This window comes from Maniola hyperantus, chromosome 4 (genome assembly GCF_902806685.2).
Source record: "Maniola hyperantus chromosome 4, iAphHyp1.2, whole genome shotgun sequence".
Classification (NCBI taxonomy): Eukaryota; Metazoa; Arthropoda; class Insecta; order Lepidoptera; family Nymphalidae; genus Maniola; species Maniola hyperantus.
The window spans coordinates 9,122,702-9,146,539 of NC_048539.1; the positions used below are offsets into that span (position 1 = coordinate 9,122,702).

Sequence of the window (23,838 nt, forward strand, 5' to 3'; positions counted from 1 at the left end):
ACCATAGGAAAGTTGTGGATTAGAGTGCCCAGTGAAATAAATATACGTAACACGCGAAGACTTGCTTAAAGGGATCCTATATGACTAACGACTGCAACCCAAATTTATTTTTGCAAAGATCACTTTGTTGTAAGTCTTACTTAATACCTAACTTATTCAATTTATAAAGAGAAAACGATTTAAAGAGAATTTTTTTTACGTTTACTATGAGTTTTTAGAAATATATAAAAACTAGCTTATGCTCGTGACTTCGCCCGCGTGGACTTCATACATTTCAAACCCCCATTTAACCCACTCAGGGGTGGAATTTCAAAAAATCCTTTCCTAGTGGATACCTTCTCTTTACCTACAAAGAACACACCCACCAAATTTCATGTAGGATCTAGGACCAGCTGTTTAGATGTTTAGGCTGTGCGTTGATATATAAGTTAGTCAGGACTTTAAATTTTATATATATGGATACTACGTTAGTCCACACGTGACATTCACATAGGGATGACATTTCTTTGTTTACATATTTAATGACGTCACATCATGGCTGACAGCGTTTTCTGCTTTTCAAATAAAAATAAAAACTGTATTTTTTTAAATTGGATTTATATATCCATCCTGCGTTTTTAATAATAGGCTACTTGACTCATATCTAATTCCGTCCAATAAATGATTATTTATTATAGTATTTTGCTTAAGACAACGAAATATATCAATAACAATTATTAAAAACGCAGGATGGATATATAAATCCAATTTAAAAAAATACAGTTTTTATTTTTATTTGAAACGCAGAAAACGCTGTCAGCCATGATGTGACGTCATTAAATATGTAAACAAAGAAATGTCATCCCTATGTCACGCGGGGACTAACGTAGTATCCATATATATAAAATTTAGAGTCCTGACTAACTTATATATCAACGCACAGCCTAAACATCTAAACAGCTGGTTCTAGATACATGAAATTTGGTGCGTGTGTTCTTTGTAGGTAAAGAGAAGGTATCCACTAGGAAAGGATTGTGAAATTCCACCCCTGAGTGGGTTAAATGGAGGTTTGAAATTTATGAAGTCCACGCGGGCGAAGTCACGAGCATAAGCTAGTTTTTATATATTTCTAAAAACTCATAGTAAACGTAAAAAAATATCGTTTTCTCTTTATAAATTGAATAAGTTATTAAGTAAGACTTACAACAAAGTGATCTTTGCAAAAATAAATTTGGGTTGAAGTCGTTAGTCATATAGGATCCCTTTAAGCAAGTCTTTGCGTGTTACGTATATTTATTTCACTGGGCACTCTAATCCACAACTTTCCTGTGGTCTTTATCGATGCGTTTTTTACATTCTCGGATGATACAATAACGATAATTACTATATTTTTCATGTAAACTAGTATAGAAGTCATGTTTATTAAACTTTGGGAGGTTATGGTGTTGTTTACAAATGCATGACGTCAGAGCACAGATAATCTATCGGCCAAACATGGCCGACAGTGTTTTCACGTGGCTAAGAAAAATATATTTTTAAATTAAAGTTTTACGGTTTTTAGGGCGCAAAAAAATATAGTGTTAATTTTTTTGATATAATAGGACAAATATTAACCATTTAAGACCAACTTAAAAAAAGTGTCAAGTAGCCTATTGTTATTGATATATTTCGTTGTCTTAAGCAAAATACTATAATAAATAATCATTTATTGGACGAAATTAGATATGAGTCAAGTAGCCTATTATGACAGTATACGATGTTGTTCATAGAGATGCGAGGCGGGAAGAGTGGCGGTGCCCGCCGCTGTGCCCGCGGCGTTGCACGCGGCAGGCACGTCTGCGTTATGCGATTTCCAAATAAAGACTGGCAGAAGGTTCCGCTGCGGGCATCGCTTCATCGAGAATTGCCGCCGCGTGCGCCGCCACGATGAACGCCGCGTGGGACGCGTCGATGCCATCCGCGGGCTCAGCCGCAAAAAACGCTCCAATTCAAACAAACGCGTATAAAATTGCTCCTCCGTAAACGCACTCATACAACGCCATATATTTAAATTCAGTGCGGGCCGCGCCGCCCATCGCAACGCGTGACGCCCCGCCTAACGGCCGGTTCACACATGTCTCCGTTTTATCGTGTACGTTTTTTTTTCGTCGATGGCGTATGTAGTTGTATGAGCGACTTCAAACATGGCACAGTATTCTGTATACACTAAAAAATATCGTTCCGTAACAAAATGACATTCCGTTTTGTCATCGAATACTGGACGGACGGAACGGAAATATACGGATACATAGAATTTTAACGGATAGATACTGTGTGTTTTACTGTGTGGTATACTGCGAGTTTTCTGTTCACACATCGCATCCAGTAATGAGGGATCCGTTGAACGTTATACGGTGCCCATGTGTGAACAGAGCATAAATTTATAACGTATCCGTTAAAAACGGACTCCCATGTGTGAACGGGCCGTTAGTCGGTGAAATTCCGATTTAAAAACAGTCACCAGGGCACAAAGTTGTTCTGCGCCCCACCCGGGTAAGGACTAAGGAGGCCATGCCTCGAGGCCCGTACCCCCCGCTTGGCCGTTCCGGCCAAACGGAGAAGACCCGCTCGCACATTGTGCCTTACTTGTGGTAAATGTAATCTATCTATATATTGGCCCCGATTCTCTAGTCTCTCTCTAAACTAAATTTAGAGTATCTGCATCCTTTTCTTTTTACTAATGTTAAAAAAGGATCGGAACATGACTTTCACATTTAAAGACTCTTAATTTTAGTGCACAAAACAAATTTAAACAGTAGGTTCGCGAGTGCGTGCTAAAATCACGGGTTTTACCATCTAAAAATTAAATTTAGAACTGTCAAACTGTGTCTGTCCTTTTCATATTACATTAGTAAGAAGAGCATGCGAATACTCTAAAATTAGGTTGTGCTCAGAATTAGCCCCAATATGTAAAACGAAAAGCTAGGGAAAGCTGACTGATTTATTAATCAACGCACAGCTCAAACTACTGGACGGATCGGGCTGAAATCTGAATGCCAAAGCATGCAGGCATATACCTATTATAACGTCTACATCCCCTAAGAAAAATAAAATAAATATTCAACTCCTAAAGGGGTAATATAGGGGTTTGAAATTTATGTTGTCCACGCAGACGAAGTCGCGAGCATGACAGAAAGTGGATGGTCGTCACAATTCTAGTAGTTCACAATAGATGGCTCTGATAACTGTGGGCTGACAAGCTAGTATTGCTTCTCTACACCAGATGTCGCTGCTAGAATCTAGATAGAATGTTCGAGAACAATAATGACTAAAAATTTCGTCATGATCAGACTAACATTAGGTAACTTACTTTCATACTTTGTTTGTTTAGTGTTTCCATCGATGTAGGTAGTGTTTACTTTAAATAGAGTCACGCGCATACGTTCTACTATGGTGGTAGATTATATTATAATGTACCAGATAGTTATGTACCTACCTTCTTACTTAGTTGTCAACTAGTTTTACAATAAATCTTGATAATCATTGATGTGAATTAAAGACATAGATCGGGTAGGTACCTACTTATTATTTTATTTACTTATTTTATTTTAGTATTGCTTTTGTTATGTTAATTCATGGAGCTACCTGTAACTTCATGCATTAACATGATAAGCACAGTTAAGTCATGGCATAATCTAATATTCTTGGATCTTGCGACCTACAGTGATCGCTGGTATCTACCTATATATTCTTACTTCAGTAGCATTCTACTAGTCAATAGATGGCAGTGCTTCAACTTTGACAACTCAATCAAGGTTTAATGAGAAACTTTCCATGTTCCGTACATTAAAAGCCTCATAGATGGCACTGTTAATGCCCTTCCAAGGAAATAGGATTTTATAATTAAGAATCAAACGAACTTACCTTGTGATGTTTGATATCTAATTATACGAGCGTCTCGACCGAAGATGATTAGTCTAGTATCAAAACCAGGTCAGATGATAAAAAAGGACACTTTCCGCTGTGTTTTAGGTTTCTTTAAACGCTACATCAATGATCATCTAAATAAATAAACTCAAAACATTCTTTAGCATCTCCGATTTAAGAAAAATCTACGACTTTCCTTTTTCTTTTCTTACTATTTATAACTTCCAGGAACATTTAAATCCACAAAACACCACATATTTACGCAAAACTATTTAGGTAAATGATATCAACACAGCTGATGGTTATATTAGAGAGCTTTTTCCATACGTACCTATTTTATGTATATTATATTGTATACTATTCGACCTTGGAAGGGCATAAACAGCGCCATCTATAAGGCTTTTAAAGAACCGATCCTGGAAAGGTACTTATAAATCGGCAAAATTCAGAAAATTATCTGTCAGGAACAAATATGAAGTAAATGAGTATTTTTGACCAAAGTTTTATGAAAAAACATATAGATGCATAAATGTTATGCCCGCAAAAGTCATTACCATAAGCTTTCGATGTATGATTAGTCTACTATTTTCGAAAAACTAACTAAAATTTGAATTTTTGCGGCTGGTTGTATCAAATCGCCTTAACAATGTACTACATTTTGGCAATAATTTCATCTCGTTAACAATTTCTGATTTTTCATAGTCCAAAGTGGCCATCATCCTTCAAAATTCTTAGAATAAAAAAAAAACCATTTTCATATTTCAACTAACTTCATTGTATAGTTTATTCAATAAAGCTGAAATGGAGTAGGTAGGTATTATGTTTATTTTAATTAATTAAAAATAAATGTTCCTGCTTGCCACTTAATACTTAGAAAATAATAATAAATAGTAAAGATAGCAAGGACGAACCGCGTTTCTAAACGTTTCATTGTCACGTGGTATTTTTAATAGAAAGAAAAAAGTAAGTAGGTACGCAACCATAGACCACAGTTCCTCACGTTCGAATTTCAACTCGTACCTACTTTGCACGCTAGCGAGCAAAATTACCACTTTCCACTCAGATTTCAAAGGGCAAAAGGATTGTTTCCGAGCGAGTGAGATGAAAAACATATTTCTAGCGATGACGTCAAATGTTGAAAAGTCATGCCTGTGCACGAAGCACAAATTATTATATAAATTATTATAATGCGTTAAGTATAATAAATGGTTGAATGGGTTAAAAATTCATTTTTTTCTCTATTTATTGTTTCAGATGTACCTATGCAAGATGAGCAAGATAGAAGTAGATCCAATGCTATTTATTAAATGTCGATTATGCTTGAGCGAAACAGGACAATACCAAATAGTGCCTAACGTTCAAATGCAAATCAAATATTGTTTCGATATAGACGTAAGTGCTATAAAATTGTTATTCAATTTGTAAATTGCTAAGCATTTTCAAAATATAGTTAGTAATCTTTTTAATCTTAAGCCAAATCGACATTATTTTTTTCCAATATATAAATATAAACTTTGCTTTAAATGTCACGAATATGATTATTGAGATTCTTAAATAGATAAACTTCTCATCGTAGAGTATATAAAATGTTATCTGTAAATCGAAATAATTTTAAATCCATCTAAAAAGATTCCTACCATCACTGCTGATGTTGTGTTGTATGGGATTGCAAAAAAGTATTGTACTCTACTTAACGATATTTTGCTAGATCCAATGTTTAAAACCAATAAACCACGCTGTATTTTTTAACTTGTAATAGTAGTAAAAGCAAAACAATAACTCTTTTGACACACTTTTCATGTCACTTGCATTTTTATTCACGATACTATGAGAGTGTAATATTTCAATTTTTGTACGTGCCAGCTCTTACACGGAAGGCTGTCCCATGGTAGTTATGCATTATTTAGAATGTATTTTTTAATTTCTCCTCGATTTTTTGTGTGTGTTTGTTACAGGTTGAACCATTTGATGGCCTACCACAATTAGTTTGTAAGAAATGTGAATCTATTTTGAGCCATTATACTGGCATGAAACAAATTTTCCAAGAAAAGCAAAAAGTTCTTAATACCAAATTGAGCTCAAATAGGTCAAACGTAAGTTTTACTTTGTATATAAATACAATAAAATAAACCCCTAGAATGTTTGTACATTTTCAATTTATTGCTCTAAAAGTAAAAGTACAAACAATTCAACTTTCTAATGCTTAGCATCTTCTTCCAGCTAATCATAGTAGATGACAATATAAACCTTAAAAAATTGTGAAGAATTTTTAAGTAGATGAAAAGATGCATTTTTAGGCTATTTATTGTAATTTTTATTTTCAAAGAACATTCAAATTTCAGGTTCACATTGACAATATTATTCAGAAACAACAAAACTCTGCAAGTTTCACACAAGCTGTCATTGAAAATAAAAATAAAGCACAAAGAATACAAAAGTACAAAAGAAAAACAACAAGAAGATATTCTACCATGAAAACGTTAAAAAGCAATGCAAAAAATGTAACATTTAAAACCACTCAAAGCAAAAACCCAAAAGAAAAAGAAATAACGTGGCAAAGTACATTCACCAAATATTTTGTGTGTCGATTTTGCAACAAATCTTTCAGACATAAAAAGATCTTCAATAATCATATTCAAAAGCAATGCAAATTGTGTACGAAGTATTCAAACATGAATAAAACATTCTGTTTGGTGGAATTAAATAAAATAGGAACAAAACCTAACATTACTGAGTCGACAGATAAAGTTGTTTGTAACAAATACAAAATAATTGAGTCCAAAAAAGCAGCTTTTTATATTCTTTACACTAAAGAATTAAATGAATACTGTAACTTGTCTGATTACGATAGAAATTTTCTTGTAGATAAAAATAAACGTAAAAGACAATGTCTGAATACAACAAGCCCAAATAAGTCCATTATAATTAAAAAAAATATTCCTGAGAATTCTGATGACAGAAAAGTAATCAAAGTTACAAACCATGAAAAAGATGCAAGAACAGTTGGTACTGATATTGAATGTAAAAATAAAAAAGATTTTGACAGCAACTCTACAAAACCGAGTATAAAAAAGGAAGACTTTGGGTCTGGAAAACCTTTTTTAGAAAAAACAAACACAATCCATGACAAAATGATAAGTAATATTATAGCACGGTGTTCCAACAAGTATATGGAAAGTTTAAATCAATCTGAAGGACAAAACACTACTAAAGGCCAAAAAGAGTCTTCTCTTAAGCATGAAATAGTGAACATAGGAAGTGAAATAATTTACAGTAAAGAATTGAACACCATTCTACTTTTGAGATCCATGGCACAAAAAAATCTTGAAGTTGTTTGGTTGCCAAAAGACAGTAAAGTTACAATAAAGACCAGACCAAAAGAAAAGAAGGACAGTCATGGAATTAATTTTGATTGGGAGAATATTACATCGGTTACAAATTTTGAATATGTAACTGAAGACTTTTCTCTTGTTTTTGAAAGACTTTCAGAACTGGAGGCTTACACAAAGAAAAATAGTAAAGATAAACAATTTACTCAAGCTAATTCACATAATATTACATCGCTTCCAAATCTTAAATATGAAAATGAAGATTTTGCTCCTGTTTTTGAAAGTCTTTCTGAACTGGAGGCTTGCATAAATAAAAATAATGAAGACAACCAATTAGTTCCAGTTAATCAAAAGTGTCAAGAAAAAGTGACTGAAACAGAACAAGAAGAGACTACCCTAACATATTTTGGCAATTTAAAGAAACATAAAATACGAAAAGTTGAGAAAACTTCTACCGCGGTATCGGACAAAGTGCCATCTTATGTCGATAGCGAAACCAAAGTGAGCAACAATACTTTTTTGCGTAATGATCTGAATATGGATAAAACAGGAGCAAAATTATTAAATGCTAATCCAGTTGCAAACCCTAAGAAACTACTTACCAAAAAAAAATTTGGCGAGCCAAAACCAATTGTTGAAATATATTTAAATGAACTTAAGAATGACTCTAAGCAGACTAATGATGACAAAAACAACTTAATGCTTTATATGCCATGCCAAACATCCATAGCTGCACAACTTGCGCCATTTAACAAAGAACGAGCAGATGCTGATCGTTGTAATAAAAATGCAAATAAAATGAACATTCATAACAAAGTACCACAATCTACCCTGCCCAAAATTCAATGTAAACCAATATCTGAGCTAATGTCTGATATATGGCACTGATTCAACAAAATAACTGGTTTATTGCAACTACAGAGTGGAGAGTAAATAATGAAAATCAGAGCCTAATTATTATGTATATGAGGAATACAAATGACAATAACATGGTTTATAACTTTATATCCCAACCTATTCATCAACAAATGTAATTCCTTTAAGAAAGGAGCTTATTTATTATGCACAAACATTGACTGATATTACTTCCTATGGGCAGTGTTATTGAACAAACAAAATTACCGACACATTGGTGCTTATGCACCAATGCAATCTCAGTGACGTCGGGATTTTTAAACGGGTCGTTCATTAGTATCTAAGAGGTGGCGCTGATTTATTTGGTTTCTAAACCGTGAAAAATTTTGTTCGCTTGACCATATTATCTTGTCATTTATATATCGATGTGCACAAAGGTTTATTTATTTTAAATAGTTATAATACCTAGCTGTAAATTATTAACTATTCATATTTTATGTTTGGGAAGGCACTGGCCCCTAAGACACGGGATTTCCTAGTTTAGGGGTCAGGATTCCAGAGAGTTGATTACTGTACTGAGTTGTTTAAATGAATAAATATTATTAAAAAAAAGGCAAAAAATTACTTGGCACTTGGATTTAATTAAATCCAATTGTAAATTAGTCAGGAATAAACAACCATGTAGGTACAAGTAGGTATCTCATTACCGTAAAAAATTTGAATTGCACTATTCAAATACTTTAACAAAAATGTCACAAATAAGAACACTTAGAAGAAATTAATAAAAACCCAGCACAATGATAGAGATTCGTTAGTAAATATGTCATTGTTACTCAACAGTGTATCCTTGAACTAATTAACCTATTCGGATTCCTGGGTGGAATTTCCTGAAAATCCTTTCTTAGTGGGAATCTATACTGTAGAGAGAACCTATAGTTTGCTGTACTTACTATACTGTAATATTACCTGTTTATAATTTTGTATGAAACCTTTGAAAACATAAATTAATAGTTAAAGTAAAATGATATAAAGTAACTAGTTATAATAAATTATAAGTCCAGTTTTTTTTTTAATTTTACGCTCGACCAAATATTCCTGCCTCCCTGAGCTGCCTGTGTAGGGACACAGAATACTAGGTATTGTTATGGTTGTTGAGCAACTATTTTAATACCTACACATATCATTTACTACATTCTAATGATTCTACCTACGGCTTCCATGGAACTAGGAACCATAGCTTTGCCATAGCTTTGCCTTCGACAAACTGTGTATTGCATTCATTGACTTATATATTACTTCGTATGGACATGGCTATTGAACAAACAAAATGGCACAGACTTAGTGGTGCACCAATTTTAGCACCAATGCAACCTCAGTGACGTCGATTTCAAACGGGTCGTACATTAGTATCTAAGAGGTGGCGCTGATTTATTTGGTTCCATAACCGTGAAAAATTTTGTTTCCTTCATCACAATATACAGTATAAATTGTTATTTATATCGACGATGATTGCATTCTAATTTTGGTCAATGGTCTAATATCGACTTTAGCGCCATCTGTTTTTCTTTCCGTAGAATTTACAATTTCACTAGATGGCGTTAAGAAAAAGTTTAGCTACTCGTCTATAGATGGCAGTGCTAATTATTATTACTATTATTTTACCATTTTTGACAGCTCAGCTCTCAGCTGCGCCTTGCCTACATAATTTTGCTTGTGAAATGTGAAAGTGTGAAATTTTAATTCGGTAAATACTCATCATCATCAAGATATGGTTCGGATTTAGGAAGTGTTACATCTCTCTGATTGCATTAGTAAGTTTCTGAATGTGTATCTTACCTTGTTTGCCCGCGAAAATGTTGTTTTAAACAAATCAAATGTGTATCCAGTTTATCAATTTACTTTTTATCTGTATGAGGCTTGATTTCAGCTGTTTTTCTGTTTATGACAGGAATTTAATCGTATGTTTCATTGTTTAGTAAATAATATATTGAGTTTACTATAAACGTAATTTGTATGTAGGTACAATATGCCATACATACTTATTATACCTACAAGGTTTCAGTTCCATAGGTATTTTATTTTGATCTTGCTAGGGCTAAAACGCGACTTTACCTAGGCTCAAACCAAGATTAATCTTGTTCTAGTTAATAGACAGTTGTATAATAATCAGATAATAAACAATTAGTACATACCTAGGTACCTACAGTTGTTAATTTTATAGGTGCAGCTGAATTTAGATAGGCAGGTAAGTACCTATACTATTACAATTACTTATTTTAAAGCTGACTAAATAAGCATTTATTTTATATTTTAATTGTTTCAGATCTAAGTCAAGATGAGCATGATAGAAGTTGATCCAAAACTCTTCATCAAATGTCGGTTATGTTTGGATGAGACAGGGCTATACCAAATAGTGCCTAATGTCCAAATGCAAATCAAGTACTGTTTTGATATAGATGTAAGTACTACAATAAACAATATTATCATCTGTTGAAGTTTTGTCTAAAACTTTGAACCAATAGTAGAGGCATTACTGTATAAATGTAGTATATACAATAGTAAATGTATTTGACAATTCAAAAGTAGTTGTAATGTCTATCTGTGACACCTTTGAAACTGGTGAGCCTAATTAGTTTGAAAAAAATACAGAGAATAATAGTTGTTTACTTATAGATTGCAGGAAAATGTATAAGAAGTCTATGGACTGGTACATGGTAAATCTCAATATTGGGGCCGATTCTCTTGTACACAATCTCTAAACGAAACTAAATTAACAGGTCATCATTCTTTTCCGCAAGCAACATTATACACAGCAGTACACACATTTTGGGGGACAGGGATAGCAATAGATTTAAACATTCAGAACACACATTTTGGGTGTCTGAGGTCGCCCGAGGTAGCGGGGAGGGTAACAGCGCACGTCTCGCTCCTACATTCCCGCCAGTTCCTTGATGCGTCTCTCTCTCGCTATACGTGTCTTGTTTGTTTGTACAGTCGAGTTCAGAAGTACTTTGTTTAAGCTTGCTTAAGCTGAGGTGGAACCTACCGCTGCCTGTTAAGTGATTTAGTTCTCGAGTGTACCATGCGCAAGAAGGGGGGGAGGCGGTGGGCGGGGTTCTTAGCCGCATTAGGACGGGACGGTGGTCTGAACATAGCTCGGATAGCACCTCCAAATGACTCACCTGTAGGGCGATGTTCTTCATGAGAGCTATGTCGAGTATGTCCGGTCTGTCTGTTGGACTGTCGGTCGTTGGATATCGAGTTGGTGTGTCAGGGGCTAAAACTATGAAGCTAAGGTCGGGGTGATGGGTCAGTCTTTCGAGTTGACGTCCTCGTGTGTTCGGGGAGCGGCTATTCCAGCTTTGGTGTTTGGCGTTAAAGTCTCCGGGCAAGATGACGGAGTCTCTTAATGAGAGTAGTGCACGGATGTCACTCTCTAACAAGTCTCGAAGGAGAGAGAGATGACGGATGATAGTATGACCGTCGGATGGCCAGTCATACTCTTCTGACATATAGAAGCTTCTATGTTGGTTAATTGTGGAGAATCGAAAGGAGGAGGATCTATCAAAAACGCTAAACGTTAGCTCATGACGCATGTCCGAACGCTGACCACCGGAGAGAGAGAGGACGAACAAAGGGACAGGAGGCTGAGTGAGCTTACGCCATCGCATGTAGCCTACTACAGCCTGGCGAGAGCTCTCAAAGCCGACCCTTCCCCGCCCCGCTCTGCTCTCGCCTCTTTTGTACGCGCTGTATACCAACGACGTTCCCAGATTTCCTCATGTCCACTGCATAGCTCAGTTCGCAGATGACACCACTATACAGCTCCGACTTAAACTACCGGAACGTTAAAGCTCGACTCCAAAAGGCAGTCAGTAGTCTAAGCCACAGATATAACCGATTAACTTAAAATCCACAATTTAGGTAGGCAGTATCCCTGCAGCATCAGGGTTGAAGAGTTAGAGCTAGGAATTTTTATGGGATCATGTCGCAAATTCACAGTACCCGGCAGGAAATATTGTACAACGACTTTTAGAAAGAGAGAGAGAGAGATTCTATCGTTGAGACCGACAAAACGTCACATAGGTAGGTAGTGACAGAGACAACGCTCTACGAAGCCGTAAACTCTTTCTAAAGGTTGATGTACAATATTTCTTGCTGGCTACTGTAATCAGTTTTTATTAGAAAATATTGTTTTTGCTTTTATTTTTTATAAACAGCTTGTGTGTATTTTTTCAGGTCGAACCGTTTGATGGTCTACCACAACTAGTTTGTAAAAAATGTGAATCTATTTTGAGTCAATATGCTGGTATAAAACAAATTTTTCAAGAAAAGCAAAAAAATCTGAAGTCCAAATTGAGCTCAAATGTAAGTTTTCTTTTAGTTATTGTTATATACTCGTTTTTTAAATCAATTAAATATCATTTGGTTTCGCGGCGAAGGAAAACATCGAGAAGAAACCTGCACACCTGAGAGTCGAAAACCACGGGGGTCAGGGCCACAGGTTGAGAAATCAGTGGACTATCCTAGCCGAGTCTAGTAACACCGGTTCTTGCATCCTGGCTGCAACTGAACTGACAACCGAACCCCAGTCACCTCAGATGGTGAGTGAGGCTGACTGGGATCAACTCATTCGCATATATGACGATTGGGATGGTTTCAGTGGACTCCACATGCCACATGCCACATGCCGGAAATCTCGCGAGTCAGATCGAGATACTTGCGTTTTTTCTCGGCCTCAGCTCTCACGTGATCACGGTGATTCACGGGATGGTGATTCACCAAAAACAACCTCTACTATGCCCGGTCCACCACCACGACGTCAGGCTTATTCGCTGGAATAGTCCTGTCCGTGATGATTATTATTATATATTTATCTACTGTTTAAATAGACAACAATAAGAGCGATTACGCACTCATCCAATCCGAGTCCGTGAAACTTCCGGCGGTTACGCACTCATCCGATCCGAGTCCGTGAAAATACGTTCCTTTTTGTTTTGTGTGGGAGCTTATGACATATGTCGTAGATAATCGCTGGTATTCTCACGGATGGCGGATAGAACTTGGATGACGGAAGTGCAATGCGTAATCGCCGTAAGGAAATTAAAAAACTCGGACCGATCTCGGATATTGCTTACGCACTAATCCGATCTCGGATCCAAATCCAAGCTATTCAAGTGACATCTTTGGCATATTTACGTCTGTCATTCTTACGCAGAGCTTACAGAAAGAGAGAGAGCCAGGGCGTGCCAGACCTTCGCTATTTTATAAAAGCTGAAAGTTTCTCTGCGTACCTATTGTCCCCGACACTAGGTCGAACATTTGTTTGGATGTTTGTTTAGTTCATGGTGGCTTTGGGAGATACTTTATACTTTGACGTCAGATTTATTACACCGGGTAGGTGTAAAAATGTACCTGTTATCTCCCAAAGCCACCAATGACCCACCAGAATAGATTTTTATTTAGTTCTATAATAATAATAGTTATATTAGTTCTAAATAATATAGTTTTTATTGTCAGGCATAAAACCCATAAACACATTTAAAAATTACAATAAAATAAAATAAAATTTACATTATAAAGCATACATTAATATACCTTACGACTAACTGAAATGGTTAAAAAACTCATATCAGATGTCACAGGTCACAGGTATTACTTTCTGTTCTTATCCTGGTGTACAGATAGCCAATAACTAAAAATAGGGCTGGGCATTCCTTCACAAACGACCTTGAGTATTAGAGGCAGGTTCTAACAATACAATAGAAGTCAGGCACACCCGCTTCGGCAAACATAGTAAAAGCACTGCAATACCTCGGCAATCCCATGAGTATTCGGAATGCGTCGTTATATTGTACTCGTATTGCAGTGAATGACTTTTTAAGAAAGTTTGTCCATAACTGGCACGTATAAAAGCATTGGCAGTAGGCGTTAAATAAGGTTATTTTAACGGCCTTACTGCATGTGCTAAATCTACGCGCCAGCATATTGCAACGAATTGAGAGTGCCCTCCTTTCCCTCTCAATGTCGCTGTCATCTTTTAGATGCTCTGTCAGGATGTGTCCTAGGTATCCACCCTGGCGAACACCGCAGTCTAATTTTTATGAATTAGAAGTCGCTTCGCCCCATTTCACAGTATTTGTATGGTTTCCGTACCAGTACCTCAACAGATCTATAACTTCTTTTGGGACCTGAGACCGGTACAGTTTCTCCCAGAGAATATCATAATTAACTAGATCGAAAGCCCGGCTCGTCGAGAAAACACGCATATACAGATGTGTCACGCCTCGTATAATACTGTATAGTGTGCTTCAGACCAACCATAGCTGAGTCTGTCGAGAGACCAGGTCGGAAACCAAACTGTGCGTCGTCGATTACCACATTCCTAAGCAGTTCTGGTTGCAAAAGACGTTCCAAAATTTTACCTATTACTGTACCCAGGGAAATAGGACGATAGTTAGCAGGCGATCCCAAGTCCCCAGTTTTATTTTTTGCGATCGGGACAACTATTGTTTTCATTAAATTATGGGGAAGATACGAATATCTTATACACAAGTTATATAAACCACATAGTTTCTCGTGTAGCAATAAACCATCATTTATGCATTATAGTTTTTGAAATATCGTGCAAAATGCCTGACTCGCACTTGGCCGGTTTTTTTAGGGTTCCGTACCTCAAAAGGAAATACGGAACCCTTATAGGATCACTTTGTTGTCTGTCTGTCTGTCAAGAAATCTACAGAGTACTTCCCGTTGACCTAGAATCATGAAATTTGGCAGGTAGGTAGGTCTTATCTTATTAGACATTAGGTGAAAAATCTGAAAACCGGGAATTTGTGGTCACATCACAAGGAAAAAAAATTAAAATGTGTTGATAAACAAATATTGCTACTTTCAACTTTCAAAGTAAGATTACTATACCAAGTGGGGTATCATATGAAAAGGCTTTACTTGTACATTCTAAAACAGATTTTTATGCATCATAGTTTTCGAATTATCGTGCAAAATGTCGAAAAAATACGACTGTAGTACTACGGAACCCTCGTTGGGCGAGCCTGACTCGCACTTGGCCGGTTTTGTTCTATAAGTGCTGTCTTTAGGTTGGAGTAAAATAATATACAAATACAAATACAAATACAAATTTCTTTATTGCGAATATGGGTAAACAGTTGAGATGTTACAAAAACAAAAAGGTACAGCCAAATTCTGCCTATTAGCATGCAATATGTTATGTTATACCTAGCATCGAGTTCTGATAATATTACTCGTACATATTTTAAAAATAAGGTAAAAATGTGTCTGGTAATGAAATATGTCAAATAAGAATAAAATGCCAAATAGTCGGATAAGAACAATGTTGAGTTAAAATGAGGTTATTATTCAAAATTTTAAGTTAATGTAATGGGTGTAATGTATATTAAATAAAAGTAAATCGTGCATTAAGTAATCATTAAATTATGCTCGATTCATTAAGATACTCCTTAATAGAATAATAAGCTTTGCTTATCAAAAATGTCTTTAGTGATGTTTTAAAACTAGTCATGGGCAGTTTCTTTATCTCATTTGATACTTTGTTATAAATATTAATTGCGAGACAAACTATGCTTTTTTGCATTTTCGCTGTCTTCGAATATTGTGCACGTAATCTTAATGGGTGTCTCCTGTTATTCATATTTTTAAATAAGTCGAGGTTGCCGTGTACAAAAACAGCTGTCTCATAAACAAAAAGCGAGGGAAATGTCAATATCTGCAGGTCCCTAAAATGTGACTGACAGCCGTCAGTCCAGTGCAGGTTTCGTATTGCTCGGATGCACCTTTTCTGGGCCTTAAAAACTCTCTCACGGTCAACAGAGTTACCCCAGAACATAATGCCGTATCTAAGCGTTGACTCAACATATCCAAAATATGATGTACGCAGCGTTTGCATATCTGCTCTTTTATTTAGTTTATAAAGGGCATAAGAAAACTTATATAATTTGTTACAAATAATATCTGTGTGAGCCTTCCAATTTATTTGGTTATCAATAATGATACCCAGGAATTTCGCTTCTGTAGTTGTACTTATTTGTGTTCCCATATGGTTAATATTATAATTAGATATTTTTAATACATCCCAATTAAATGTCATAATTTTAGTCTTATCTATGTTAATATTTAGGTTATTTTTGTCAAGCCAGTCAATTACTCGATCAATTGATGTATTGATTTACGTTATATAGTTTTGTACATTTCGCCCTTCATATATGATAGTGCAGTCATCTGCATAAAGAACCATTGATTGTGATATCGCTTGGGGAAGGTCATTAATGTAAACAAGGAATAGTAATGGACCTAAAACACTTCCTTGTGGCACGCCGTATCGCACGCATCGGGACGTTGAATGATATACCATTTCAGTGAAATTATTGGGACATATTCTTGTTATTTCTGTAATTTGTGATCTGTCCGAAAGATAAGACTCAAATAGGTCAAGCACAGTTCCTCGCACTCCGTATAGGTATAATTTTCTTAACAAAATTTTGTGATCCACGAAATCAAAGGCTTTGGTCATGTCCATATATAGCGCAGCTACTGGAATTTTCCTGTCTATACACATCATAATTTTGGCGAAAAGATCATATATTGCCAAGTTAATTGACTTATTTTTTCTAAATCCTTTTTGCTCATTCACCAGTAGTGCATTCTCCTCTAGATAGTTGCTTAATCGTTTGTACAATACCTTTTCAAAGATTTTTGCGAAAATTGTTATTAATGCGACCGGACGATAGCACCCTACGTCACATTTATCCTTGCTTTTAAACAATGGTTTTACTATTGATAATTTTAACGCTTTTGGAAATTTACCATGTTCTATGCATAAATTAACTATGTGACACAAGACACCAGAAATTGATAAAGAATTGTCTTTCACCACTTTCGTGATTATCCCGTCGTAGCCAGCACTTTGGGTATTTTTGAGTGACTTTATAGTTTCATAGATTTCAACAGGAGTGACGGGAGTCATAAACATAGATGACGATTTATTAATTTGCATACGATAGTGACTCGTTTTATTTTTTCCCTGAGTATCAAGTGCAAGATTAATAAAGTGATCATTAAAAGTTTGGGCTATGTTTTCTGGGTCCGTGATTTCTTGGTTTTTGTATTTTATTTTCTCGATTTGATTTTTAGGAGCACATTCATTATTGTTTTTGATAACCTTCCATGTGGCCAAGCATTTATTTTTTGAATTTTTTATGTAATAATTATTTTGCGATCTCTTTGTCATTTCAATCACTTTTTTCAATCTTTTTGAGTAAATTCTGAATTTATTTTTGGAGCCTTTGGTTGGATTCAAACGAAAGTTCCATAACAGGCTTCTTTTTTTTTTACTGCATAGTTTAATTCCCTTTGAAATCCATTTTGGTCTAGTTCTAAGAGATGTTTTGATCTTTATTGTTGGAAAGCACAAATCATAAAAAAACATGTTCACGCATTTATTTATTTTGGAAAGTTAAAGTTATTTAATTTTGGGGGTTTTAACAACTGTGTATAATATAAATTTTGAACCGGCCGCGACCGCACTTCATCGCACTTAACAACGACTGACAAAACGTCACGTAGTTTGCGACAGATATAATAACGCTCTACGAAGCCGAAATTAGCCGACTGTCTCTTTCTTAAGGTCGATGTTCACCACTTTTGGCCGCGTACTGTAACTTCATTTTTAAACTATGATGTTACGAATATAGCAATTTTCCCTATAATATTGTTTTATTTTAAAAGAGCATTTAATTTTCAGGTCAAAATAGACAATATCATTCAGCAACAACAAGACACTGTAAGTTCCACTCAGGTTGAAACGGAAAATAAAAATAAAATAGAAGGGGCAACAAGATACAACAGAAAGACACCAGTTCCCACAAGATCTTCCTCTACAGAAAGTATAATATCCAATTTGAGTCAGAAGAGAAATGGAAAGACCATTTTAGGAAAAAAATCTATAAAAGCTTGGGAAAGCAAATATACAAAACATTTTGTATGTCGATTTTGTTCAAAAACTTTTAAAGACAAAAAAGGCATTAACAATCATGTTAAAAAAAAGTGCAAATGGTATACGAAATATTCAAAAATAAATAAAGCATTTTGTTTAGTAGCACTAAATAAAATAGGATCAAAGCCAAACCTCACTGGTTCAATAGAAAATGTTGTTTGTGACGAAAACAAAATTATTCAGTCCATACAAGCAAATTATTATATTCTTTACTCTAATAACTCAAATGATCTACGTGACGTGTCTGATTCATCTGATGAAGATTTCGTCTTTGATAGAAAAAAACGTAAAAGACAACGTCTGATTTCTAGAAGCTCAAACGAAACTGTTGTGATTGATCAAAATTTTGAGAAGTCTGATCATGAAAAATCAGCCAAAATTAGAAGACCTGGAAAAGGTGAAAACACACAAATTGTTTCCGATATTGAATGTGTGGATATAGAAGACTCTGACAGCAACTCTACAAAAAGTAGTGTAAAAACGAACAAATCGGTAACACCATATCGTGAACAAGCAAAGACAGCCAACGATAAAATGATTCACAATATTATATCAATGTGTTCTAACAAGTATTTGAATAGGTTAAACGTATCTGAAGGTAGAAACATTAATAAAGCCAGAGAAGAATCGTCTCTTAAACATAAAATATTAAGCATAGGAAGGAAAGTTATTCACGATAAAGGAGTTAACACCACAGGACTTTTGAGATACATGGAACATAAAAATCTTGAAGTAGTTTGGGTTCCAAAAGTAGACACCAAAGTTACAATAAAAACCAGATCGAAAGAAATTGGGGCTATTGATAAAAGTAAATACAGTTGGGATAAGATTACATCTGTTTATAAACATGTAACTGAAGATTTTGCTCAAGTTTTTGAAAAAGAATTAGCACTAGATGCTTGCATTAACGAAAATGTGGAAGACAACCAATTAACTCGACTAAACCAACAGTGTCAAGAAAATTCGAATGAAAAAAAAAAAGAAGCAAGTGCTTTAATACATTTTAGCAATTTAAAGGAACTTGACATTCAACCTATTGGGGATAGTTCAAATAAAGACGATGTTTTAGACAAAATGCCGACTTACGTCGATACATCGGAGGAGAAAGTAAACGATAATAATACTTATTTACGTGCTGTGCTGGATGCGGATAGAAATTGGACAAAGTTACTAAATGCTAATCCAGTGGCAAACCCTAAGCAGCTACCGAAAAAAAATACATTTAACGAGCCAGCATCAATTACCAAAATATGCTCAAGTGACTCTGAAGTAATTGAACATTCAGAACAACATATAGAAAAAAGTGATGAAATACTTCATATGCCTATTATAACATCCACTGTGTCACTTGCGCCGCCAGTTGATATGCCAAATGTTGCTGCTTATAAAAATCAAAATGCTAGTGAAAACAATAGCGTTAATAATAGTGGACCACAATCTACGCTACCCAAAATTAAAGTTAAACCTGTATCTGAGCTAATGTCTAATGAGGCTCTGAGCCAACAAAATACGTCCGCTTTTGTTTCAACTACAGGATGGACATTAAATAATGAAAGCCAGGGCCGTAATGTTGTGTTGCAAGCAAATGACAGGAACATGGTTTATTTAACAAAGCCACAATTCACGAATGTTATTCCTGTACAACAAAATCTGGTTTATTATCCACAAATGCAGGATATCCAAACAGTTGAATTTAATTCTACTGGAAATCAGCCAGGATTAACACCAGTGCCAAAAAATCGTGAATACGTTAAATTGCACACTGTTGAATTACCGAATACGAGAACGGAGTCGCCGTTCCGATACTTTCAAAAGTTACTACAGATGCACAACTTGATTTTGTTAGATAGTGTACATACAATATCGAATACTATGCAGTGTCTTACAAAATTTAAAGTGGTTTTTGAACAAGAAAGCACCTCACCAGTAAAACTGTGTTTGCTTTTATATAGTCAAAATAATATTTTCTGTATAAAAGCAAAAGACCACAACATGAAAGAATTAGATATAGCCAAGTTTTCAGCTAATTGGCAATGGGAAATACTAAAAGTCTTTAAAGGTGACGATGTTGTACCTAAACTGATCGCAAATGCCTCTAAATTTGGTGGTCCAATGTGCAGTTATACAAGTTACTTTACAAATTTGCTAAAGTCAATTATTTTTTCGAAAGAATTATAGTAGTTAAAGGACCAAAATTGTCTCTGAAATACCTACTTACATTTATGTTCTATTAATTTTATAAAATTTTATTTCATTTCGGGTATTTCACAGATATAATAGTAATTAATTATTACTACCAGTAGGTATAGTAGTAGTATTGGGATTATACTTTCGATTAAATCCGATATTAAACGTATAAGTTTAATAGTTAATATTTACTACAAAAAGCGTGTATACAGGAAAAATAGAAATCGACAATGTCTTTATAAACGCCATGAACCTCTATAACGATTTAAACGCCTGGTCCTGGTATAAATATAAAGTACCTGTACCTACAGAACTACAACTTTTATAGGCTACGCCGATATATACAATATCTGTCACCGGTTTTACTCACTTATTTAGTCGACGTTAGCCCGACTAGTTTCGAACCCATCCGGGATCCTTTTTCAAGGGAGTCAGTTCGCGCACGCGTCGCGGTTGTGACTGCGAGCTGCACGTGCCGCTGCTCGTAGAGCCCGTTGTGAGGGTGGCTGAGGTGGGGGAAAGGGCTAAAATACGCCGATATACTTGCGCAGAAAACATTTTTGAATGCCACGAAAATACCTCAGCCAATCATAGCGCGTGTCCGCCTGTTATTTTTGTTGCTTATGTCCCGGCTACATTAACGGCCGACAACGCGTTGTTCAACGGCATTTTTTTAGGCCGTAGGTGTAGCTATGATCAACGTGATGTTTTGATCTACGGCATTCAGAATGCCGTTGGGCGTTTGTCGATAACTCGGGTGGCGGTATATTTTGGCACATCACAGAGATTCAACGGCAGGATTATCGCATTGTAGCGGTCACACCAACGTTACGTACGCCGCGAGTTCGACAGGAATGCACGTGTTGGTACGGGAGCGGACAGAGTGGAGTAGTGATGATATCATCTTATTTCTAGATTTTCCTGTGCATTATAGTCCACCATCTTCTCTTTCTTTATATTCTTTTTCTTCCTTCGGTAATAATAAAATATATTCATATAGTAAAAAAACCGGCCAAGTGCGAGTCTGACTCTCGCACGAAAGGTTCCGTACCATTATCTATAAAAACCCGGCCAAGTGCGAGTCAGGCTTGCACACTGAGGGTTCCGTACTACAGTCGTATTTTTCGACATTTTGCACGATAATTCAAAAACTATGATGCATAAAAATCTGTTTTAGAATGCACAGGTAAAGCCCTTTCATATGATACCCCACTTGATATAGTTATCTTACTTCAAATAATAAAAACCTTATTATTAGTTCATGACCACAATTCTTTTTTTGTGTGATCTAACCCTAAATTCACGGTTTTCAGATTTTCCCCCTAAAGCCAGCTATAAGACCCACCTACCTGCCAAATTTCATGATTCTAGGTCAACGGGAAGTACCCTGTAGGTTTCTTGACAGACAGACACAACAAAGTGATCCTATAAGGGTTCCGTTTTTCCTTTTGAGGTACGGAACCCTAAAAAAACGGCAAAAAATCACATTTGTTGTATGGGGGCCCCCTTAAATATTTATTTTATTCTGTTTTTTAGTATTCGGTGTTATAGCGGCAATAGAAATACATCATCTGTGAAAATTTCAACTGTCTCTCTAACTACACGGTTCATGAGATACAGCCTGGTGACAGGCGGACGGACACCGGAGTCTTAGTAATAGGGTCTTTTGGGTCCATAACCCTAAAAATTGACACTCATTAAATACAGTGTAGCAGCGTTAACAGCGGGTATGTAACATGTACTCTTTATATCCATTAAAATATGGCGTTAACTTCCAACTTGAAGTGGTGAGGTCACTTTAAAACCAATTTAAACGGCATTGTAAATAGCATTAGACGTTAACCGTTAGTGTGGCCACTCAGTTCCACGCGTTGTTTACCGGCGGAAATTATCACGTTATTAAAGGCGTTGTTGGGCATTGACGTTAACCATAATGTAGCCGAACCGTATTTCTTCTACACGAGTCTCTTGTTCTTGTGTTTAAAATATTAACGTCAAGCAATAAGGTTTATATTTCATTGGTGTACCTACATTCGATCTTAGCCGGCTTTTCTGCGCAAACGAATTTTGCCGATGCGACTTATAAAAGTGGTAGTACAGTATGTGTTTACGTAACAAAATTTAACGTCAAAATTATAACAAAAGCTATGAGGAGCTATTTTTTTGTTTATCTTTACTCTAAGCTATTGTTGGAACTGTTACATTTTGTATAATAAATAAATAATAAAAAAGCTTTATTTTTATCCCTTACCTACTAACTAATTTTACATTTTTATCTATAGTTTACTTAACTAGATATTCTTATTTTTATTCTTCCCAACTTACTTAATATTTACACTAAACAATTTAAATAATCTAATCTCTACAATAAAAAAGTTTCTTTTTTACTCAAGTTCTATGTAAGGGCCGCCAGTGGCGGTAAAAGCCTCCTCCATTTTACTCCATGTACACCTATCTCTGGCCAGCGTACTCCAAATCTTCCCCGCAACTTTCGCAAGGTCGTCTTCCCATCTTTTTAATGGTCTTCCGGGTCTTCGTATCCAATTCAAAGGATACCAATTTGTTACAGTTTTGGTCCATCTCAAACATTTTGTATGCATTACATTTATGTGAACTTTTAGGGTAATACATATTAAGTACTCAAAATGTAAAATAGTTAATGTAAATATTTTTCTTAAAGATCTGCTGCCATATTATAGGTGCCGACTGACTGAGACTACTCATGGGGTCGGTGCGGGTTGAGGGACGGTGACACGATTGCGAGCCTTGATTTTTAATATTTGACTTAGGTAGGGGTAGGTTAGATCTATCTGGTTGCGTTACGTTGATGGTTTCCATGTGCGATACGTGAGAGTTACGATGATTGTAATTGGGAACTAATTGTAAAGAACATTGATTAAAGTACCTCTGTTTAATTAGGTACTCTATTCTGATGTTAGTAAAGGATCAATAATAATCGGTTAGGTATTCTTCTCCTTGTCTAATAACCTATAAACCTATAACCTATAGACCTATAAATCTGTCACCTTGCCGCAAACTTGGCCTACCTTACGAGCCGTCTCAGTGAAACGGTAGGTATAACGCGTGAAAACCTCCTCACGGGCCATTTTAACTTTTTGTGTCAAATTTCATTTCAAAAGTACGATTTTAGTCCTTTCAATTCACTTTTGTTTTATGGCGCGCGGCTACACCAAACGGGTGCAATTTACTTTGCCATTGGGGCCGATTCTCTTAACACACACACATACACAATCTCTAAACTAAACTATATTAACAGGTCTAAATCTAGTGCTATACTTTTTCGCAAGCAACATTATGACAGGGATAGCAATAGATTTAGACGTGTCATTTTAGTTTAGATTGAACAAGAGAATCGGCCCCATTGTCGTGTGGTATTGAAGAGACTATATAAATGGTTGGTGATAGCTGGGAAGTTTGACTATCTTTTATTTTAGCTAATTTATAAGTGGTAGGCTTTTTAAGAGTATAATGTATTATCTTATAGTCCTTATTTCAAAGGTGAATCGTACTTTTGACATGACAACTGAC

The 23,838-nt window shown here is 35.6% G+C and overlaps 1 protein-coding gene across 4 annotated transcripts; it reads left to right on the top strand.

Annotated features, from left to right (window-relative positions):
- The first annotated feature begins 2,928 nt into the window (after nucleotides 1-2,928).
- Nucleotides 2,929-23,152, top strand: LOC117981823 (uncharacterized). 4 transcript variants are annotated; one of them, XR_011236694.1, is made up of 5 exons: nucleotides 2,929-3,528; nucleotides 5,140-5,277; nucleotides 5,841-5,978; nucleotides 6,228-9,880; nucleotides 10,214-10,303. XR_011236694.1 is itself a non-coding variant. In XM_069498342.1 (5 exons), exons 3-5 carry the CDS (start codon nucleotides 10,405-10,407, stop codon nucleotides 20,278-20,280), a joined length of 2,682 nt encoding a protein of 893 aa, XP_069354443.1. In that variant the 5' UTR covers nucleotides 8,108-9,880; nucleotides 10,214-10,314; nucleotides 10,393-10,404; the 3' UTR covers nucleotides 20,281-23,152. The 4 variants fall into 4 exon arrangements, 2 of the variants coding, with proteins under 2 accessions (XP_069354443.1, XP_034823920.1); XM_069498342.1 differs by lacking the exons at nucleotides 2,929-3,528; nucleotides 5,140-5,277; nucleotides 5,841-5,978 and adding exons at nucleotides 10,393-10,527; nucleotides 12,309-12,437; nucleotides 17,851-23,152 and having other exon boundaries at nucleotides 8,108-9,880; nucleotides 10,214-10,314; XR_011236693.1 differs by having other exon boundaries at nucleotides 2,929-5,277.
- Nucleotides 23,153-23,838: the final 686 nt, after the last annotated feature.